The sequence below is a fragment of the Nerophis lumbriciformis genome, linkage group LG01, assembly GCF_033978685.3.
Source record: "Nerophis lumbriciformis linkage group LG01, RoL_Nlum_v2.1, whole genome shotgun sequence".
In the NCBI taxonomy this organism is placed as follows: domain Eukaryota; kingdom Metazoa; phylum Chordata; class Actinopteri; order Syngnathiformes; family Syngnathidae; genus Nerophis; species Nerophis lumbriciformis.
In genome coordinates, this window is record NC_084548.2 from 75,512,501 (window position 1) to 75,531,987 (window position 19,487).

Consider the following 19,487-nt stretch of genomic DNA (forward strand, 5'->3'; position numbering starts at 1 on the left):
GGATGATCAGAATGATGATGACAGTGATTATGAAGATGATTATTGTGATAATGGTGGTGATGATTGTGTTGAAGATGAGGATAATGGTCATGACAGTGAATATTAGTATGACGATAGTGAGTATTAGGATGATGATGATGATAATAGTGATTATGAGGATGATTATGGTGATGATGAGAATGATGATGACAGTGATTATGAAGATGATGATGATAATAGTGATTATGAGGATGATGGTGATTATGAGAATGATGATCACAGTGATTATGATGATGATGATGATGACAATGATTATGATGATGATGACAGTGATTATGATAATGAAGATGACAGTGATTATGAAGATGATTATTGTGATAATGGTGGTGATGATTGTGTTGAAGATGAGGATAATGGTAATGACAGTGAATATTAGGATGACGATAGTGAGTATTAGGATGATGATGATGATAATAGTGATTATGAGGATGATTATGGTGATGATGAGAATGATGATGACAGTGATTATGAAGATGATTATTGTGATAATGGTGGTGACGATTGTGTTGAAGATGAGGATAATGGTAATGACAGTGAATATTAGGAGGACGATAGTGAGTATTAGGATGATGATGATGATAATAGTGATTATGAGAATGATTATGGTGATGATCAGAATGATGATGACAGTGATTATGAAGATGATTATTGTGATAATGGTGGTGACGATTGTGTTGAAGATGAGGATAATGGTAATGACAGTGAATATTAGGATGACGATAGTGAGTATTAGGATGATGATGATGATGATAATAGTGATTATGAGGATGATTATGGTGATGATGAGAATGATGATGACAGTGATTATGAAGATGATGATGATAATAGTGATTATGAGGATGATGGTGATTATGAGAATGATGATCACAGTGATTATGATGATGATGATGACAGTGATTATGATGATGATGACAGTGATTATGATAATGAAGATGACAGTGATTATGAAGATGATTATTGTGATAATGGTGGTGACGATCGTGTTGAAAATGAGGATAGTGGTGATGACCGTGAATATGAGGATGACGATAGTGAGTATTAGGATGAAGATGATGATAATAGTGATTATGAGGATGATTATGGTGATGATGGTGATTATGAGGATGATGATGACAGTGATTATGAAGATGATTATTGTGATAATGGTGGTGACGATCGTGTTGAAGATGAGGATAATGGTAAAGACAGTGAATATGAGGATGACAATAGTGAGTATTAGGATGAAGATGATAATAATAGTGATGATGGTGATGATGGTGATTATGAGGATGATGATGATTATTGAGATAATGGTGGTGACCATGGTGTTAAAGATGAGGATAGTGGTGATGATGATGATGGTGATTAGTGGTTATGTATTGGAGGATGATAAAAGAGGATGGTGATGATGATTTTGAGGAAGGTGGTGATGATGACAATACACATGATGGTGTTTATGAGGATGATGATGACAGTAATGATGATGACTATGAGAATGATAATAGTGATGCTGGTGCTTATGAGGAGGATGTTCAGGATAGTAATTGTGAGGATAATGATGATGAGGATTATGACTGAGTATGAGAAATGATGATGATGATTATTATTATTAGGATGATGATTATTATGACAGTGATTATGAGGATGAGGATGGTAATGATGATGATGACAGTGATTATGAGGATGAGGATGGTAATGATGATGATGACAGTGATTATGAGGATAGTGATTATGAGGATGATGATGACAGTAATTATGAGGATGATGATGGTAATGATGATGATGACAGTGATTATGAAGATAGTGATTATGAAGATGATGATGATGATAGTGATTATGAGGATGATACTGATAGTGATTATGAGGATGATGATGAGTATAGTGATTATAAGGGAATGATGATGATAGTGATTATGAGGATGATGATGATAGCAATTATGAGGATGATGATGATGGTAATGATGATGATGACAGTGATTATGAGGATGATGATGACAGTAATTATGAGGATGATGATGGTAATGATGATGACAGTGATTATGAGGATAGTGGTTATGAAGATGATGATGATAGTGATTATGAGGATGATACTGATAGTGATTATGAGGATGATGATGATGAGGATAGTGATTATAAGGGAATGATGATAGTGATTATGAGGATGATGTTGATGATGATGACAATGATTATGAGGATGATGATGATGACAGTAATTATGAGGATTATGACAGTGATTATGAGGATGATGATGGTAGTGATGATGACAGTGATTATGAGGATAGTGATTGTGATTATGAGGATGATACTGATAGTCATTATGAGGATGATGATGATGATAGTGATTATGAGGGAATGATGATGATAGTGATTCTGATGATGATGATGATGAGGATAGTGATTATGAGGATGATGATGATAGTGATCATGAGGATGATGATGATGACAGTGATTATGAAGATGACAATGACAGCGATGATGATGATGATGATGATGATGGTGATGATAGTGAATATGAGGATGATGATAGTGAGTTTTAAGATGATGCTGATAATAGTGATGATGAAAATTATGATGGTGATTATGAGGATGATGATAGTGATGACAGGGATTATGAAGATGGTGAGCATGATGATGATGATGGTGATGATAGTGAATATGAGGATGATGATAGTGAGTTTTAGGATGATGCTGATGATAGTGATGATGAAAATGATGATGGTGATTATGAGGATGATGATAGTGATGACAGTGATTATGAAGATGGTGAGCATGATGATGATGATGGTGATGATAGTGAATATGAGGATGATGATAGTGAGTTTTAGGATGATGCTGATAATAGTGATGATGAAAATGATGATGGTGATTATGAGGATGATGATAGTGATGACAGTGATTATGAAGATGGTGAGCATGACGATTATGATGATGATGATGAGGATAGTGATTATGATGTTGATTGTGGTAATGATGGTGATTATGAGGATGATGGTGGTGATGATGAGCATGATTATGTATGATTATGAGTAATAGCATGATGATAATGAGTAATAGCATGATAGTGATTATGAGGATGATGATCATGTGGTGATGATGATAGTGATTATGAGAATAATAATGATGATGATGATGATGATGACAACAATGGTGTGTGTGTGTGTGTGTGTGTGTGTGTGTGTGTGATGTCAGGTGAGAGACATTGTGTCCTGCAGACAGCGTGAGGAGATGGACATTCTTCTTCACTTTTCTCCATGGACCACCACTGGAGCCGCCAAAGCCCGCAAGCAAAGAGAGGAAATGGTTTGTTTGTGACACTCAACACCACAAAGTAAATAACAACATCCATGTCCTGTCACAACGTGTGTGTGTGTGTGTGTGTGTGTGTGTGTGTGTGTGTGTGTGTGTGTGTGTGTGTGTGTGTGTGTGTGTGTGTGTGTGTGTGTGTGTGTGTGTGTGTGTGTGTGTGTGTGTGTGTGTGTGTGTGTGTGTGTGTGTGTGTGTGTTTTTCAGGAGCGCCTGGCGGCCGAGGAGCAGAGGTGGTTGCAGGAGAAGGAGAAAGACTACCTGGCTCCCTTCCTTATCCGACTGGGGAACGTGAAGAACATGACGGCTGAAGATGCACGTAGCCTCTACGACGACTGTTTGAGCGACTTCAAGACGCACATGGCCGAGCGGGCCAGACTCATCCAGGAACGCCACGGCCAGGTACACTTGATTAGGCACCTTCTACTATGGTTCCATGCTATTGTCACCTTTGGGAGGCCTGATCAACACCTGTCATTTTAACTTCCTTCATGCCCTCTCTCATACACACTACTGAAATCCTCTCACACAAACTACTGAAATCCTCTCACACACACACTACTGAAATCCTCTCATGCACACTACTAAAATCCTCTCATTAGCACTACTGAAATGTGTTTCTCTCATACACACTACTGAAATCCTCTCACACACACTACTGAAATCCTCTCAAACAAACTACTGAAATCCTCTCACACACACACTACTGAAATCCTCTCATGCACACTACTAAAATCCTCTCATTCGCACTACTGAAATGTGTTTCGCTCATACACACTACTGAAACACCTCTCACACACACTACTGAAATCCTCTCATTCACACTACTGAAATCACCTCACACACACTTTATCTATTAGGGGACATTATTCAGAATTACCTCACACACACACGACTGAAATCCTCTCACACACTACTGAAATCCTCTCATAAACACTACTGGAATCTTCTCATGCACACCACTGAAATCACCTCACACACACACTACTGAAATCATCTCATGCACACTACTCGCATCCTTTCATTCACAACACTGAAAATCTCTCATACACACTACTGAAACACTTTCACACAAAGAACTGAAAAATTATTCTCTCATACACCTGAATAAAACACTCTGTTTCAGTATTGTATGTGAGAGGTGTTTCAGTAGTGTGTATGAGCGAAACACATTTCAGTGGTGCGAATGAGAGGATTTTAGTAGTGTGCATGAGAGGATTTCAGTCGTGTGTGTGTGTGTGTGTGTGTGTGTGTGTGTGTGTGTGTGTGTGTGTGTGTGTGTGTGTGTGTGTGTGTGTGTGTGTGTGTGTGTGTGTGTGTGTGTGTGTGTGTGTGTGTGTGTGAGAGAGAGGATTTCAGTAGTGTGTGTGAGAGGATTTCAGTAGTGTGTATGAGAAACACATTTCAGTAGTGCTAATGAGAGGATTTTAGTAGTGTGTGAGAGGATTTCAGTAGTGTGTGTGAGAGGATTTCAGTAGTTTGTGTGAGAGGATTTCAGTAGTGTGTGTGAGAGGATTTCAGTAGTGTGTGTGAGAGGATTTCAGTAGTGTGTATGAGAGAAACACATGTCAGTAGTGTATGAGAGGATTTTAGTAGTGTGTAGGAGATGATTTCAGTAGTGTGTGTGTGAGAGGATTTTAGTAGTGTGTATGAGCGAAACACATTTCAGTAGCGAATGAGAGGATTTTAGTAGTGTGTAGGAGATGATTTCAGTAGTGTGTATGAGCGAAACACATTTCAGTAGCGAATGAGAGGATTTTAGTAGTGTGTAGGAGATGATTTCAGTAGTGTGTGTGTGAGAGGATTTCAGAAGTGTGTATGAGAAGATTTCAGTAGTGTTTATGAGAGAAACAGACGTCAGTAGTGTGTAGGAGAGAAACACATGTCAGTAGTGTGTATGAGAGGATTTCAGTAGTGTTTATGAGAGAAACACATGTCAGTAGTGTGTATGGGAGGATTTTTAGTAGTGTGTATGAGAGAAACACATGTCAGTAGTGTATGAGAGCATTTCAGTAGTGTGTATGAGCGAAACACATTTCAGTAGCGAATGAGAGGATTTTAGTAGTGTGTAGGAGATGATTTCAGTAGTGTGTGTGTGAGAGGATTTCAGAAGTGTGTATAAAAAGATTTCAGTAGTGTTCATGAGAGAAACACATGTCAGTAGTGTGTATGAGAGAAACACACGTCAGTAGTGTGTATGAGAGGATTTCAGTAGTGTTTATGAGAGAAACACATGTCAGTAGTGTGTATGAGAGGATTTTTAATAGTGTGTATGAGAGAAACACATGTCAGTAGTGTATGAGAGGATTTTTAGTAGTGTGTATGAGAGACACATGTCAGTAGTGTGCATGAGAGGATTTCAGTACTGTTTTTAAGAAAGTATTTTTTCAGTTGTTTATGTGAGAGCATTTCAGTAGTGTATGTAAGAGGTAATTCTGAATAATGTCCCTAACGGCCCCTCATATTTATCATTATCACCTAATGTTGGGTACTTAAAGACATGGCCACTGCGGTGTGCTTGTGTTTGTGTGTGTGTGCGTGTGTGTGTGTGTGTGTGTGTGTGTGTGTGTGTGTGTGTGTGTGTGTGTGTGTGTGTGGGTGCGTGCGTGTGTGTGTGTGTGCAGGCAACACATGCGCTACAGAAGAAGCAACTGTACTACCAACAGAGTCAGCTGAACATGAGCCACCAGGAGGAGAAAGAGTACCAGGCCTTCTGCGCCGAGCACACCTTCCAAATACACATCGCCACTGAACGCCTCAGCATGTACGTGCACACACACACACACACACACACACACACACACACACACACACACACACACACACACACACACACACACAGCTTGATAGTCAACTGACAAAGTGTATTTGCAGGCACAAGAGATCAGTCTCTCAGAGGTACCGTGCACTGGATCAGAGACTAAAACAAGACCCACGACTGGCACCTTACCTGCCGAGCTGAACACAAACACACACTCACACACACACACTTTACATCAGTCTGTACTGGTAATAACTTAGTGGAATAAAATGAGAAAACAAATAAGTCTGATTTATGCACCAATACTTCATCACAGAGTTAAAATAGGTCATGCGCATTCCAGTCCACTAGTTGGCGATGTCAACTAGTGGGAATAGCTCAGAAAAGTATTTTGGCACTCAGGATCTAAGTACACAGTATCATACCTCTTTACATCACTAACTGCTGTGGAAGGATGCATTTATGTTTACGAGTTCTTTCTTTTTACATAGCCATGTTTAGATCAGCTAGTACTTTTCCTTTGTGTATTCTACCAGTCTCACTTTGTCTTCAGATTGTCTGTTTAGTGTCTTAAACCATCAGTAATGTGAAATACAACACCCACTGGTTTCTTATCAGTGGTGCGAGGGGGAGATGGGGGTTTTCTTTGTGTGAGAAGAAGTTGGTTTTTCCCTTGGAACGCCAGATCAACTAGAGCAGCCGATATGAATGTATTGGTTAAGTTGAACTCCTAAAGCTGTAGTAAAACTTGAAAATGTTCCAATTCTGTCGTGATGGTCCTTCTTACTCAGCATATATGTCATCGAAAGAACTTGGGATCGACCAGTAACTTAGACTCCCTTGGAGGAAGAACTGGTCCGACGCAACACTGCCGAAGGAAGTCCAGATAAAAACTGATTTGAATGAAGACATCATGTAAAACCAAGTCATCTGACAGCCACAAATATCAACACAAAACACATTTTGGAGGGAATAAATATGACTTTTACATTCAGAAAAAAAGGTGAAATTCAAATACGCGGGCAAACGGACGAGTGTGGTACCTCACAAGCAATATTTGATCGTGGAGACTTGTATAAGAAAACTGGTACAAAAAGTGAGACCGCCACCGTGCTTCTTAACGTGTACTGATTGTCGGCGTCAAAGATGGTACTTGTCACGTTCAAACACTGAAGACATCTATTAAACAAGACAAAAGGCAAGGAATCAAACAGAGACAGAATTCAATTTGGACTCAATATTGAGGAGAGACATGGCCACTGCACTCTCTGTACAGTCCTGCACCACGCTCTGACGAAGAAGGTTTTCGTCTCCTCTTTTATTCAGATGTTCAATGTTCACGCACCAACACATGTCACAGCAGGAATGGGAAGTATGTAAAACAGTCATTGTTTTCGGTCACTTTGAAGACCAAGAAGAGGATTTCTCGGGCTTGGGCTCTTCCTGGATCCAGCTGGGGCAGGTGTTGGAGGACAATGGATAAACCCCTCCCGTCTCCTGACCACAGTTGCTTCAAAAGGGCAGCGGGTCGTAAATAGCGTTGACTTCAAAGAGAGTTCGTTTAACACTTCAAAGAGAGTTCCTCTGGAAGTTGGAGCAGATCCTGCCATCTGTCCGTGTTGAAATCACAGTGGCGTTTCACGAGTCTTCTTCCTCTTGTTAGGCCTCGAAAGACAGCATTCATCTTCTTATCAGGAACACAATGCAACACAACGTTTCTTTTGTGATAACTTACAATTATTCCAACAGTACTCACCTGAGATTCCTTCAAAATGGATGCCATATTCCTTTTTACGCACATGCAGGAGTTGCACCAATCCCAGTCTTGCCAGCTGCCACGAAGGCGTCGCTTCTCCACGGTGCGAAGCCGTGACTCTAATCCTCACCACCGTTGCGGTAAATCAGTTGAGTATCTTTCAAGTAACATTATCACTGGAGGACTAGGGGAAAATGAATAGATATGCATGCTACACGTGGAACAAGACCACAAAATGAAGTAGGGGTGATTGATCCAGATGTCGATACTATCAATACCGAGTGTAATATGTGAGAATGAGATATTTTTAAGTGTTCTTTTTTAATCCATAATCATGTTTAGAGCAGATAGTATTTTCCCATGTAGTGTGTCCTCTTGTGACCTCCTTGCTTTTATCTTATGTCCGCTAGTAAACTCTTTGTTTTGTCTTAAGGGCTCCTGTTGGTCGGCTCACAGAGCTGTTTTGGCCAGTTCCTTATCTGTTTTGAAGCAGCAGCTGTGCTCCTTTCTGCTCCACTTGCTACATTGGAAAGAAGGGTAACCCTTTTCTTTCAAAAAGTCAACGCTCTCTGCAGTCCTGGGGCTCCCTGGCAGGTTCCACGGGTGGTTGGCTAAATTGCGCCTCATGGTGGGTCTTTGTTCTGGAATTTGGTAAAGATAAAGGGCCAGTGCCAGAGGATCTCAGGGTGTGCCAGGGTTGAGAGGGTAAAAGCAGGTCAGATATTAACACATTTGAAAGCTTATAATAAAACTTTCAAATGGACCGTGAAGCGGGCGGGGAGCCAATGCAGTGACTTTAAAACTGGTGTAATATGCAGCTGACTTTTGTAATAATTGTAGGGATCTGATAGTCTTTGGTAAAGATAAAGGGCCAGTGCCAGAGGATCTCAGGGTCTGCCAGGGTTGAGAGGGTAAAAGCAGGTCAGATATTAACACATTTGAAAGCTTATAATAAAACTTTCAAATGGACCGTGAAGCGGGCGGGGAGCCAATGCAGTGACTTTAAAACTGGTGTAATATGCAGCTGACTTGTAATAATTGTAGGATCTGATAGTCTTTTGGGGAATTCTACATTAAATAAGATAAGCTTCATATGCAGTGACTTTAAAACTGGTGTAATATGCAGCTGACTTGTAATAATTGTAAGATCTGATAGTCTTTTTGGGAATTCTCCATTAAATAAGATAAGCTTCATAAAAATTCGATACTTGCTATAAAATATTTTCAGTGCTGTAACTTACTGTCAAATTATCACATCGGGACTCGAAACTGGATCGGACCTGAGCCAAAAAAATCAGATGAGAGGCCAAAAGTGTTTATGGGTACATCTTTATGACGGAAGTATTCCATTGAAGACTCAGCTTTATCCAACTGATTTTTCTCAGTAATCACCAATGGTTTTAATTTTGCATTAGTGAAAAACTAAAAATAACTTAAAAGTCTTGGTGAACAATAAATGAAATGTTCATATACCATATAATCACAGAAGCAACTTTACATCTTGCATAAAGAAGCCAAAAAAGGCTTCAAATAGTATGGTGACGTGACAAGGTTCTACAAAAATCATGGTCCCAAAAGAGGTCCTTAAATGGTCCTAACAAGAGCCTCTGCAAGTTAAAGGTCCTTATGCAGTCCAAAAAAGATTCTTCTGCAAGTGAAAGAGGCTCAAAGTGGTCCTGTAAAGATTTTTCCACAGTAAAGTGGTCCTAAAAAGGTCCCTCCACAAGTTAAAGAGGTCCTTAAGTGGTCCTAGGTCCCTCCACAAGTTAAAGAGGTCCTTAAGTGGTCCTAACAAGGTCCTTCCACAAGTTAAAGAGGTCCTTATATGGTCCTAACAAGTTCCTTCTACAAGTTAAAGAGGTCTTTATATGGTCCTGACAAGGTCCTTCCACAAGTTAAAGAGGTCCTTATATGGTCCTAACAAGGTCCCTCCACAAGTTAAAGAGGTCCTTAAGTGCTCCTAACAAGGTCCCTCCACAAGCTAAAGAGGTCCTTATAAGGTCCTAAAAAGGTCCCTCCACAAGTTAAAGAGGTCCTTAAGTGGTCCTAGGTCCCTCCACAAGTTAAAGAGGTCCTTAAGTGGTCCTAACAAGGTCCTTCCACAAGTTAAAAAGGTCCTTATATGGTCCTAACAAGTTCCTTCTACAAGTTAAAGAGGTCTTTATATGGTCCTGACAAGGTCCTTCCACAAGTTAAAGAGGTCCTTATATGGTCCTAACAAGGTCCCTCCACAAGTTAAAGAGGTCCTTAAGTGCTCCTAACAAGGTCCCTCCACAAGTTAAAGAGGTCCTTATAAGGTCCTAAAAAGGTCCCTCCACAAGTTAAAGAGGTCCTTAAGTGGTCCTAGGTCCCTCCACAAGTTAAAGAGGTCCTTAAGTGGTCCTAACAAGGTCCTTCCACAAGTTAAAGAGGTCCTTATATGGTCCTAACAAGTTCCTTCTACAAGTTAAAGAGGTCTTTATATGGTCCTGACAAGGTCCTTCCACAAGTTAAAGAGGTCCTTATATGGTCCTAACAAGGTCCCTCCACAAGTTAAAGAGGTCCTTAAGTGCTCCTAACAAGGTCCCTCCACAAGTTAAAGAGGTCCTTATAAGGTCCTAACAAGGTCCGTCCACAAGTTAAAGAGGTCCTTATATGGTCCTGACAAGGTCCCTCCACAAGTTAAAGAGGTCCTTAAGCGGTCCTAACAAGGTCCTTCCACAAGTTAAGTGGTCCTAACAAGGTCCTTCCACAAGTTAAATAGGTCCTTATATGGTCCTAACAAGGTCCCTCCACAAGTTAAAGAGGTCCTTATATGGTCCTAACAAGGTCCTTCCACAAGTTAAAGAGGTCCTTATATGGTCCTAACAAGGTCCCTCCACAAGTTAAAGAGGTCCTTATATGGTCCTAACAAGGTCCCTCCACAAGTTAAAGAGGTCCTTAAGTGGTCCTAACAAGGTCCCTCCACAAGTTAAAGAGGTCCTTAAGTGGTCCTAACAAGGTCCTTCCACAAGTTAAAGAGGTCCTTATATGGTCCTAACAAGGTCCCTCCACAAGTTAAAGAGGTCCTTAAGTGGTCCTAACAAGGTCCCTCCACAAGTTAAAGAGGTCCTTAAGTGGTCCTAACAAGGTCTTTCCACAAGTTAAAGAGGTCCTTATATGGTCCTAACAAGGTCCCTCCACAAGTTAAAGAGGTCCTTATATGGTCCTAACAAGGTCCCTCCATAAGTTAAAGAGGTCCTTATATGGTCCTAACAAGGTCCTTCCACAAGTTAAAGAGGTCCTTATATGGTCCTAACAAGGTCCCTCCACAAGTTAAAGAGGTCCTTAAGTGGTCCTAACAAGGTCCCTCCACAAGTTAAAGAGGTCCTTAAGTGGTCCTAACAAGGTCCTTCCACAAGTTAAAGAGGTCCTTATATGGTCCTAACAAGGTCCCTCCACAAGTTAAAGAGGTCCTTAAGTGGTCCTAACAAGGTCCCTCCACAAGTTAAAGAGGTCCTTAAGTGGTCCTAACAAGGTCTTTCCACAAGTTAAAGAGGTCCTTATATGGTCCTAACAAGGTCCCTCCACAAGTTAAAGAGGTCCTTATATGGTCCTAACAAGGTCCCTCCATAAGTTAAAGAGGTCCTTATATGGTCCTAACAAGGTCCCTCCACAAGTTAAAGAGGTCCTTAAGCGGTCCTAACAAGGTCCCTCCACAAGTTAAAGAGGTCCTTAAGTGGTCCTTACAAGGTCCCTCCACAAGTTAAAGAGGTCCTTAAGTGCTCCTAACAAGGTCCCTCCACAAGTTAAAGAGGTCCTTATATGGTCCTAACAAGGTCCCTCCACAAGTTAAAGAGGTCCTTAAGTGGTCCTAACAAGATCCCTCCACAAGTTAAAGAGGTCCTTAAGTGGTCCTAACAAGGTCCCTCCACAAGTTAAAGAGGTCCTTATATGGTCCTAACAAGGTCCCTCCACAAGTTAAAGAGGTCCTAACAAGGTCCCTACACAAGTTAAAGAGGTCCTTAAGTGGTCCTAACAAGGTCCCTCCACAAGTTAAAGAGGTCCTTAAGTGGTCCTAACAAGGTCCCTCCACAAGTTAAAGAGGTCCTTATATGGTCCTAACAAGGTCCCTCCACAAGTTAAAGAGGTCCTTATATGGTCCTAACAAGGTCCCTCCACAAGTTAAAGAGGTCCTTATATGGTCCTAACAAGGTCCCTCCACAAGTTAAAGAGGTCCTTAAGTGGTCCTAACAAGGTCCCTCCACAAGTTAAAGAGGTCCTTATATGGTCCTGACAAGGTCCTTCCACAAGTTAAAGAGGTCCTTATATGGTCCTAACAAGGTCCCTCCACAAGTTAAAGAGGTCCTTAAGTGGTCCTAACAAGGTCCCTCCACAAGTTAAAGAGGTCCTTATATGGTCCTAACAAGGTCCCTCCACAAGTTAAAGAGGTCCTTATATGGTCCTAACAAGGTCCCTCCACAAGTTAAAGAGGTCCTAACAAGGTCCCTACACAAGTTAAAGAGGTCCTTAAGTGGTCCTAACAAGGTCCCTCCACAAGTTAAAGAGGTCCTTAAGTGGTCCTAACAAGGTCCCTCCACAAGTTAAAGAGGTCCTTATATGGTCCTAACAAGGTCCCTCCACAAGTTAAAGAGGTCCTTATATGGTCCTAACAAGGTCCCTCCACAAGTTAAAGAGGTCCTTAAGTGGTCCTAACAAGGTCCCTCCACAAGTTAAAGAGGTCCTTACATGGTCCTAACAAGGTCCCTCCACAAGTTAAAGAGGTCCTTAAGTGGTCCTAACAAGGTCTTTCCACAAGTTAAAGAGGTCCTTATATGGTCCTAACAAGGTCCCTCCACAAGTTAAAGAGGTCCTTATATGGTCCTAACAAGGTCCCTCCATAAGTTAAAGAGGTCCTTATATGGTCCTAACAAGGTCCCTCCACAAGTTAAAGAGGTCCTTAAGCGGTCCTAACAAGGTCCCTCCACAAGTTAAAGAGGTCCTTAAGTGGTCCTTACAAGGTCCCTCCACAAGTTAAAGAGGTCCTTAAGTGCTCCTAACAAGGTCCCTCCACAAGTTAAAGAGGTCCTTATATGGTCCTAACAAGGTCCCTCCACAAGTTAAAGAGGTCCTTAAGTGGTCCTAACAAGATCCCTCCACAAGTTAAAGAGGTCCTTAAGTGGTCCTAACAAGGTCCCTCCACAAGTTAAAGAGGTCCTTATATGGTCCTAACAAGGTCCCTCCACAAGTTAAAGAGGTCCTAACAAGGTCCCTACACAAGTTAAAGAGGTCCTTAAGTGGTCCTAACAAGGTCCCTCCACAAGTTAAAGAGGTCCTTAAGTGGTCCTAACAAGGTCCCTCCACAAGTTAAAGAGGTCCTTATATGGTCCTAACAAGGTCCCTCCACAAGTTAAAGAGGTCCTTATATGGTCCTAACAAGGTCCCTCCACAAGTTAAAGAGGTCCTTATATGGTCCTAACAAGGTCCCTCCACAAGTTAAAGAGGTCCTTAAGTGGTCCTAACAAGGTCCCTCCACAAGTTAAAGAGGTCCTTATATGGTCCTGACAAGGTCCTTCCACAAGTTAAAGAGGTCCTTATATGGTCCTAACAAGGTCCCTCCACAAGTTAAAGAGGTCCTTAAGTGGTCCTAACAAGGTCCCTCCACAAGTTAAAGAGGTCCTTATATGGTCCTAACAAGGTCCCTCCACAAGTTAAAGAGGTCCTTATATGGTCCTAACAAGGTCCCTCCACAAGTTAAAGAGGTCCTAACAAGGTCCCTACACAAGTTAAAGAGGTCCTTAAGTGGTCCTAACAAGGTCCCTCCACAAGTTAAAGAGGTCCTTAAGTGGTCCTAACAAGGTCCCTCCACAAGTTAAAGAGGTCCTTATATGGTCCTAACAAGGTCCCTCCACAAGTTAAAGAGGTCCTTATATGGTCCTAACAAGGTCCCTCCACAAGTTAAAGAGGTCCTTAAGTGGTCCTAACAAGGTCCCTCCACAAGTTAAAGAGGTCCTTACATGGTCCTAACAAGGTCCCTCCACAAGTTAAAGAGGTCCTTAAGTGGTCCTAACAAGGTCTTTCCACAAGTTAAAGAGGTCCTTATATGGTCCTAACAAGGTCCCTCCACAAGTTAAAGAGGTCCTTAAGTGGTCCTAACAAAGTCCCTCCACAAGTTAAAAAGGTCCTTAAGTGGTCCTAACAAGTTCCTTCCACAAGTCCTTATATGGTCCTAACAAGGTCCCTCCACAAGTCCTTAAGAGGTCCTAACAAGGTCCCTCCACAAGTTAAAGAGGTCCTTAAGTGGTCCTAACAAGGTCTTTCCACAAGTTAAATAGGTCCTTATATGGTCCTAACAAGGTCCCTCCACAAGTTAAAGAGGTCCTTATATGGTCCTAACAAGGTCCCTCCACAAGTTAAAGAGGTCCTTAAGCGGTCCTAACAAGGTCCCTCCACAAGTTAAAGAGGTCTTTAAGTGCTTCTAACAAGGTTCTACCACAAGTTAAAGAGGTCCTTAAGTGCTCTTAACAAGGTCCTTCCACAAGTTAAAGAGGTCCTTAAGTGCTCCTAACAAGGTCTAGTCGTCTGGACTGAAAAGTGTAAAAGGCTTCATTAAGGCTTTACCCAAGGCTAAGAAGAACCTGCTGATTAGGCTCTGCTGGGGTTGTTCATGGCAGCTATTCCGCGTGTTGGTCAGGTGCGTCACCACGGCATCGTCAAAGGACGGTCCGTCCGACAGTAACGCTTCTAGCAACCTGTCCTGGGAGCGGAACTGTCTGCACAGATATTTGACCACTGCCTGGATGAAGTTGCTGTAGCTGACCATGTCCTCGTCCGCCAGAGACTCCAAGTTGATCTCCAGCACTTTGTCCGAGAGTCGCCGGATGATTCGCAGCACGTCGTCGGGCATTAGCGACTTGCGGACTTTCTTTGGGAAACCTTCCACCAGCGTGAGGATCAGCATGCTGACAAAGTTTCTGGTCAGCTCCTTCAGCGAAGACTTGGTGATAATGGAGTCTTGGAACGGCGTCTTGCTCGCTATCGGCATGGTGTCCCCTGACTCCGACTCGGAGTCCAAAGCCTCCTGTTCCAGAGTCACGATGCCGGTGATGAGAGAGTCAATGTCTTTTAACGCACCGCACACCTCATCAGCGCTGGCTTTCCTCTTCCTGGGCTCCATCTCCATCCACAGGAGAACCTGCTGCAAGAACTTGCCCACAGAGTCCTCCACAATATCCTTCATGACCTCAGGATGCTCCACTTGCTGCTTCCTGCGTTTGTGTGAGAGCTCCGCGATTAAGCTGTCCTGGTTGTCTTTAACATAATCGTAGATTTTAGTACTCAGCCCTTTAGAAAACCTGGTGATGTCATCACGGAGGTCCTCCATGGTCTTGCTGATTTTGGGTCCTTCCATTGGAAACTTCTTGTACAAATCTACCACCTCGTCCTGGATCCCCTCAAAGTTCAGAGGAGGAGGACTGCCAGGAGTGTCCAGGTTGGAGGCGGAAGAGGACCCCTCGGGATCCCTACGGCAAGCCGAGGGACACCGAATCCCCACCAAGAAATTGGAGTTTTTCTGCACATCCGGGGTCACCATGTCCGTCATGAGTTTTTCAAATCGGTTTTTGGAAAACTCAACAAAGCTACTTCTCCGAGCGACCTCCTGGCGGGGCGTTGGGCTGGGTCTGGAGCAGAAGAAGTTAGTCAGAGTCTTCTGGATCAGCCTCAGGTCAAAATGAGGACTGGACAAAATGCTTTTCTTTCGGTCCGGCTTTGTGGCGTAGTGAAGATCGCTCACTATTGTCGACACGATGTTGGACGCCGTGCCATGAATATCTGGAGAGGTTTTGGGTGGGGAACCTGTGGATTCCGAGTCTAGGGGTTCCGACCATTTGCGGAGGATCTCGGTCACCGCCTCCGTCGTCTGTCCTACGCTAATATTCGACTTTGCTCTCGACGATGACTTAGGAGTCTGACGCTCCTCGGTCTTACCCGATTGTTGACGCCAGCATGGTCCTAAACACCGTGTGGTGGAATCCACGCGGCCCAGATAGGACCACAGAGCGCCGCAAGAGAGCCGCACCATCTTGTACAAAACCTCCAGCTTGGTAAATGTTCCCGGGACGTAGATGACCGGTAGAAGCGGCTCATCATCCGTGTCGGTGGCCAACGCCAAGGTGCGGTTTACCCTCTGGGAGACCTCGTCCGCTAGTAGCGAGTCCAGCTTGTTGGCGTACTCGCATTGCTGCTCGGGAATGCTGAGCGCCGAAGCGAACGCACTGTTCATGGTGCCTTGCACCACCGGGGTCTTGATGTCCAACATGTGCTGCTGGAACGTGGGCAGGACCGCCTTGAGGGTGTCGGCTGAGAGTTTCTGAGCGATCTCCGTGCACATGTCCGCCAAGATCGCCCCCGTTTCCGAGTCAAAGTCGCCGGCGGCCAGCAGGCACCACTGCGCCGAGGAGATTTTATCGAAGTGTTTGGTCACGATTTGACGGACCGCCTCCTGGTTGACCGGTTCCATTGTTGTGCGTCAAAAGTGGGGCTCAACTCCCGACGGACATGTGAAGTGTGACAGTCCCAAGCAGGCCAAAGTGGGACCGCGTCAATGTCACCCTATGACAAAGAAGCGCTTTGAGGAGCGATGCCAGTCCGCTTTATGATGTCGCTCCTCTTTGTGATGACTCTCTGCTCTCCTGGTCTGATGACCACTCTGACCCCATGGTCCTCTCTCTGTCCCGCCACCAATAACATCCAATCAATGGCAACAACATGAGAATCCATCCAATACTATAATGCCTACAAACTAGGGTTGTACGGTATACCGGTACTGGTATAGTACCGCGATACGAATGAATCATACTCGGTACTATACCGCCTCTAAAATGTAAACAAATGCCATGGGCGGATCTACACCTGACATCCACTGTAATGATACCAAGTACAGGAGCGTATCTAGACGATACTACTATGATTACATTGATATTTTTTGGCATCACAACTTCTTCTTTCGTTTTTTTGTTATTCATATTATGTTTATAAAGTCAGTAAATACATCCCTGGACACATGAGGACTTTGAATATGACCAATGTATGATCCTGTAACTACTTGGTATCGGATCCATACCTAAATGTGTGGTATCATCCAAAACTAATGTCAAGTATCAAAGAAGAGAAGAATAAGTGATTATTACATTTTAACAGAAGTGTAGATAGAACAGAATTTCTAGGCGCAGTCAAGGCGTTGAGGGGATCTGGTTTGGTGGCTGCAGGATCAGGTCTCTGCTTTTTGCAGATGATGTGGTCCTGATGGCTTCATCTGGCCAGGATCTTCAGCTCTCACTGGATCGGTTCGCAGCCGAGTGTGAAGCGACTGGGATGGGAATCAGCACCTCCAAGTCCGAGTCCATGGTTCTCGCCCGGAAAAGGGTGGAGTGCCATCTCCGGGTTGGGGAGGAGATCTTGCCCCAAGTGGAGGAGTTCAAGTACCTTGGAGTCTTGTTCACGAGTGGGGGAAGAGTGGATCGTGAGATCGACAGGCGGATCGGTGTGGCGTCTTCAGTAATGCGGACGCTGTATCGATCCGTTGTGGTGAAGAAGGAGCTGAGCCGGAAGGCAAAGCTCTCAATTTACCGGTCGATCTACGTTCCCATCCTCACCTATGGTCATGAGCTTTAGGTTATGACCGAAAGGACAGGATCACGGGTACAAGCGGCCGAAATGAGTTTCCTCCGCCGGGTGGCGGGTCTCTCCCTTAGAGATAGGGTGAGAAGCTCTGTCATCCGGGAGGAACTCAAAGTAAAGCCGCTGCTCCTCCACATGGAGAGGAGCCAGATGAGGTGGTTCGGGCATCTGGTCAGGATGCCACCCGAACGCCTCCCAAGGGAGGTGTTTAGGGCACGTCCGACCGGTAGGAGGCCGCGGGGAAGACCCAGGACACGTTGGGAAGACTATGTCTCCCGGCTGGCCTGGGAACGCCTCGGGGTCCCACAGGAAGAGCTGGACGAAGTGGCTGGGGAGAGGGAAGTCTGGGCTTCCCTGCTTAGGCTGCTGCCCCCGTGACCCGACCTCGGATAAGCGGAAGAAGATGGATGGATGGATGGATAGATAGAACATGTTAAAACAGAAAACAGCGCGACACCTACCCTTTACATCAGTATTTCTTCATCAGTATTGGTTTATTAGGTATTATATTTTATTGTATGATCCTGTAACTACTTGGTATCACATCCATACCTAAATGTGTGATATCATCCAAAACTAATGTCAAGTATCAGAGAAGAGAAGAATAAGTGATTATTACATTTTAACAGAAGTGTAGATAGAACATGTTCAAACAGAAAATAAGCAGATATTAACAGTAAATGAACAAGTAGTTTAATAATCCATTTTTTACAGTTTGTCCCTCATAATGTGTACAAAATAATAGGTGTATAAATGACACAATATGTTACTGCATACGTCAGCAGACTAATTAGGACATACTTGCCAACCCTCCCGGATTTTCCGGGAGACTCCCGAAATTCAGCGCGTCTCCCGAAAACCTCCCGGGACAAATTTTCTCTCGAAAATCTCCCGAAATTCAGGCGGAGCTTCCATGCGGACCTGAGTGACGTGTTGACAGCCTGTTCACACATCCGCTTTCCCACAATATAAACAGCTAATGATGGAGGGCGAGTTCTTGGTTTCTTATGTGGGTTTATTGTTAGGCAGTTTCATTAACGTCCTCCCAGCGCGGTAACAACACACAACAACAGCAGTCAAGTTTTCGTCTGCCGTAAAGCAGTTCGTCTGCCGTAAACAGCAACGTTGTGACACTTTTAAACAGGACAATACTGCCATCTACTGTACATGCATATGTGACCCACCCATAATGTGTCACATTTTTGTGTTGATTTATTTATTTTATTTTGTGGTTTGAATTCGTTTTTGGAGCTGTCATTACACATTTATCAGTATTCACATTGGTCAGTAGGGGGCAGTAGGGCGTTCCTTTCCAATTGAATGCTATCACCTGCAGACCGGAAGTGTCTTGTCATTCTGATGAGCGCGACCAGTCTGTGAACAATTGAAACGTCCTGTGTGCTTTTTCCTCCTGTATAACAGGTTCGTTTTGGTGGATCGACTCACTGAATAATATCCATGTGATCTTTATAAGTTTAAGTACACATTCTGATGGTGGAGCCTAACTCTAAAGTGTTTCTAGTTTGTATTTGTGAATGAATCCAGTGCACAGCTGCAGTAATCAATACAAAAAGGCGACGTGAGTGCGCAATGTTTATATAGGAACTTCTGATCCTAATTCAGACTCCCAAATTAGAGCTCCCGTTTTCTTATTGATTTTATAATGTATATTTTTATAATGTGTGTATTCTGAAATAGTGACAGAGAATAGAACAAGGATGGACAATTCAACCCTTAACTCAACAATGAGTAGATGAGTGTTATGTGTGTGTATAAGTGTAAATAAATGAACACTGAAATTCAAGTATTTATTTTATTTATATATATATATATATATATATATATATATATATATATATATATATATATATATATATATATATATATATATATATATATATATGTATGTATATGTAATAAAAATAAAAAAATAAAAATATATATATAGCTAGAATTCACTGAAAGTCAAGTATTTCTTATATATATATATATATCTTAACCACGCCCGCA

The 19,487-nt window shown here is 42.9% G+C and overlaps 1 protein-coding gene across 2 annotated transcripts in view; it reads left to right on the forward strand.

Annotated features, from left to right (window-relative positions):
• ccdc135 (coiled-coil domain containing 135) overlaps positions 1–6,845 on the forward strand; it is a 43,127-nt gene extending 36,282 nt beyond the window's left edge. For both annotated transcript variants that reach the window (XM_061925847.2, XM_061925856.1), the window contains 4 exons: positions 3,208–3,318; positions 3,529–3,723; positions 5,946–6,085; positions 6,196–6,845. In XM_061925847.2, coding sequence (XP_061781831.1) covers positions 3,208–3,318; positions 3,529–3,723; positions 5,946–6,085; positions 6,196–6,283 — 534 coding nt within the window. In that variant the 3' untranslated portion in view covers positions 6,284–6,845. The remainder of the gene's footprint in view (positions 1–3,207; positions 3,319–3,528; positions 3,724–5,945; positions 6,086–6,195) is intronic.
• Positions 6,846–19,487: the final 12,642 nt, after the last annotated feature.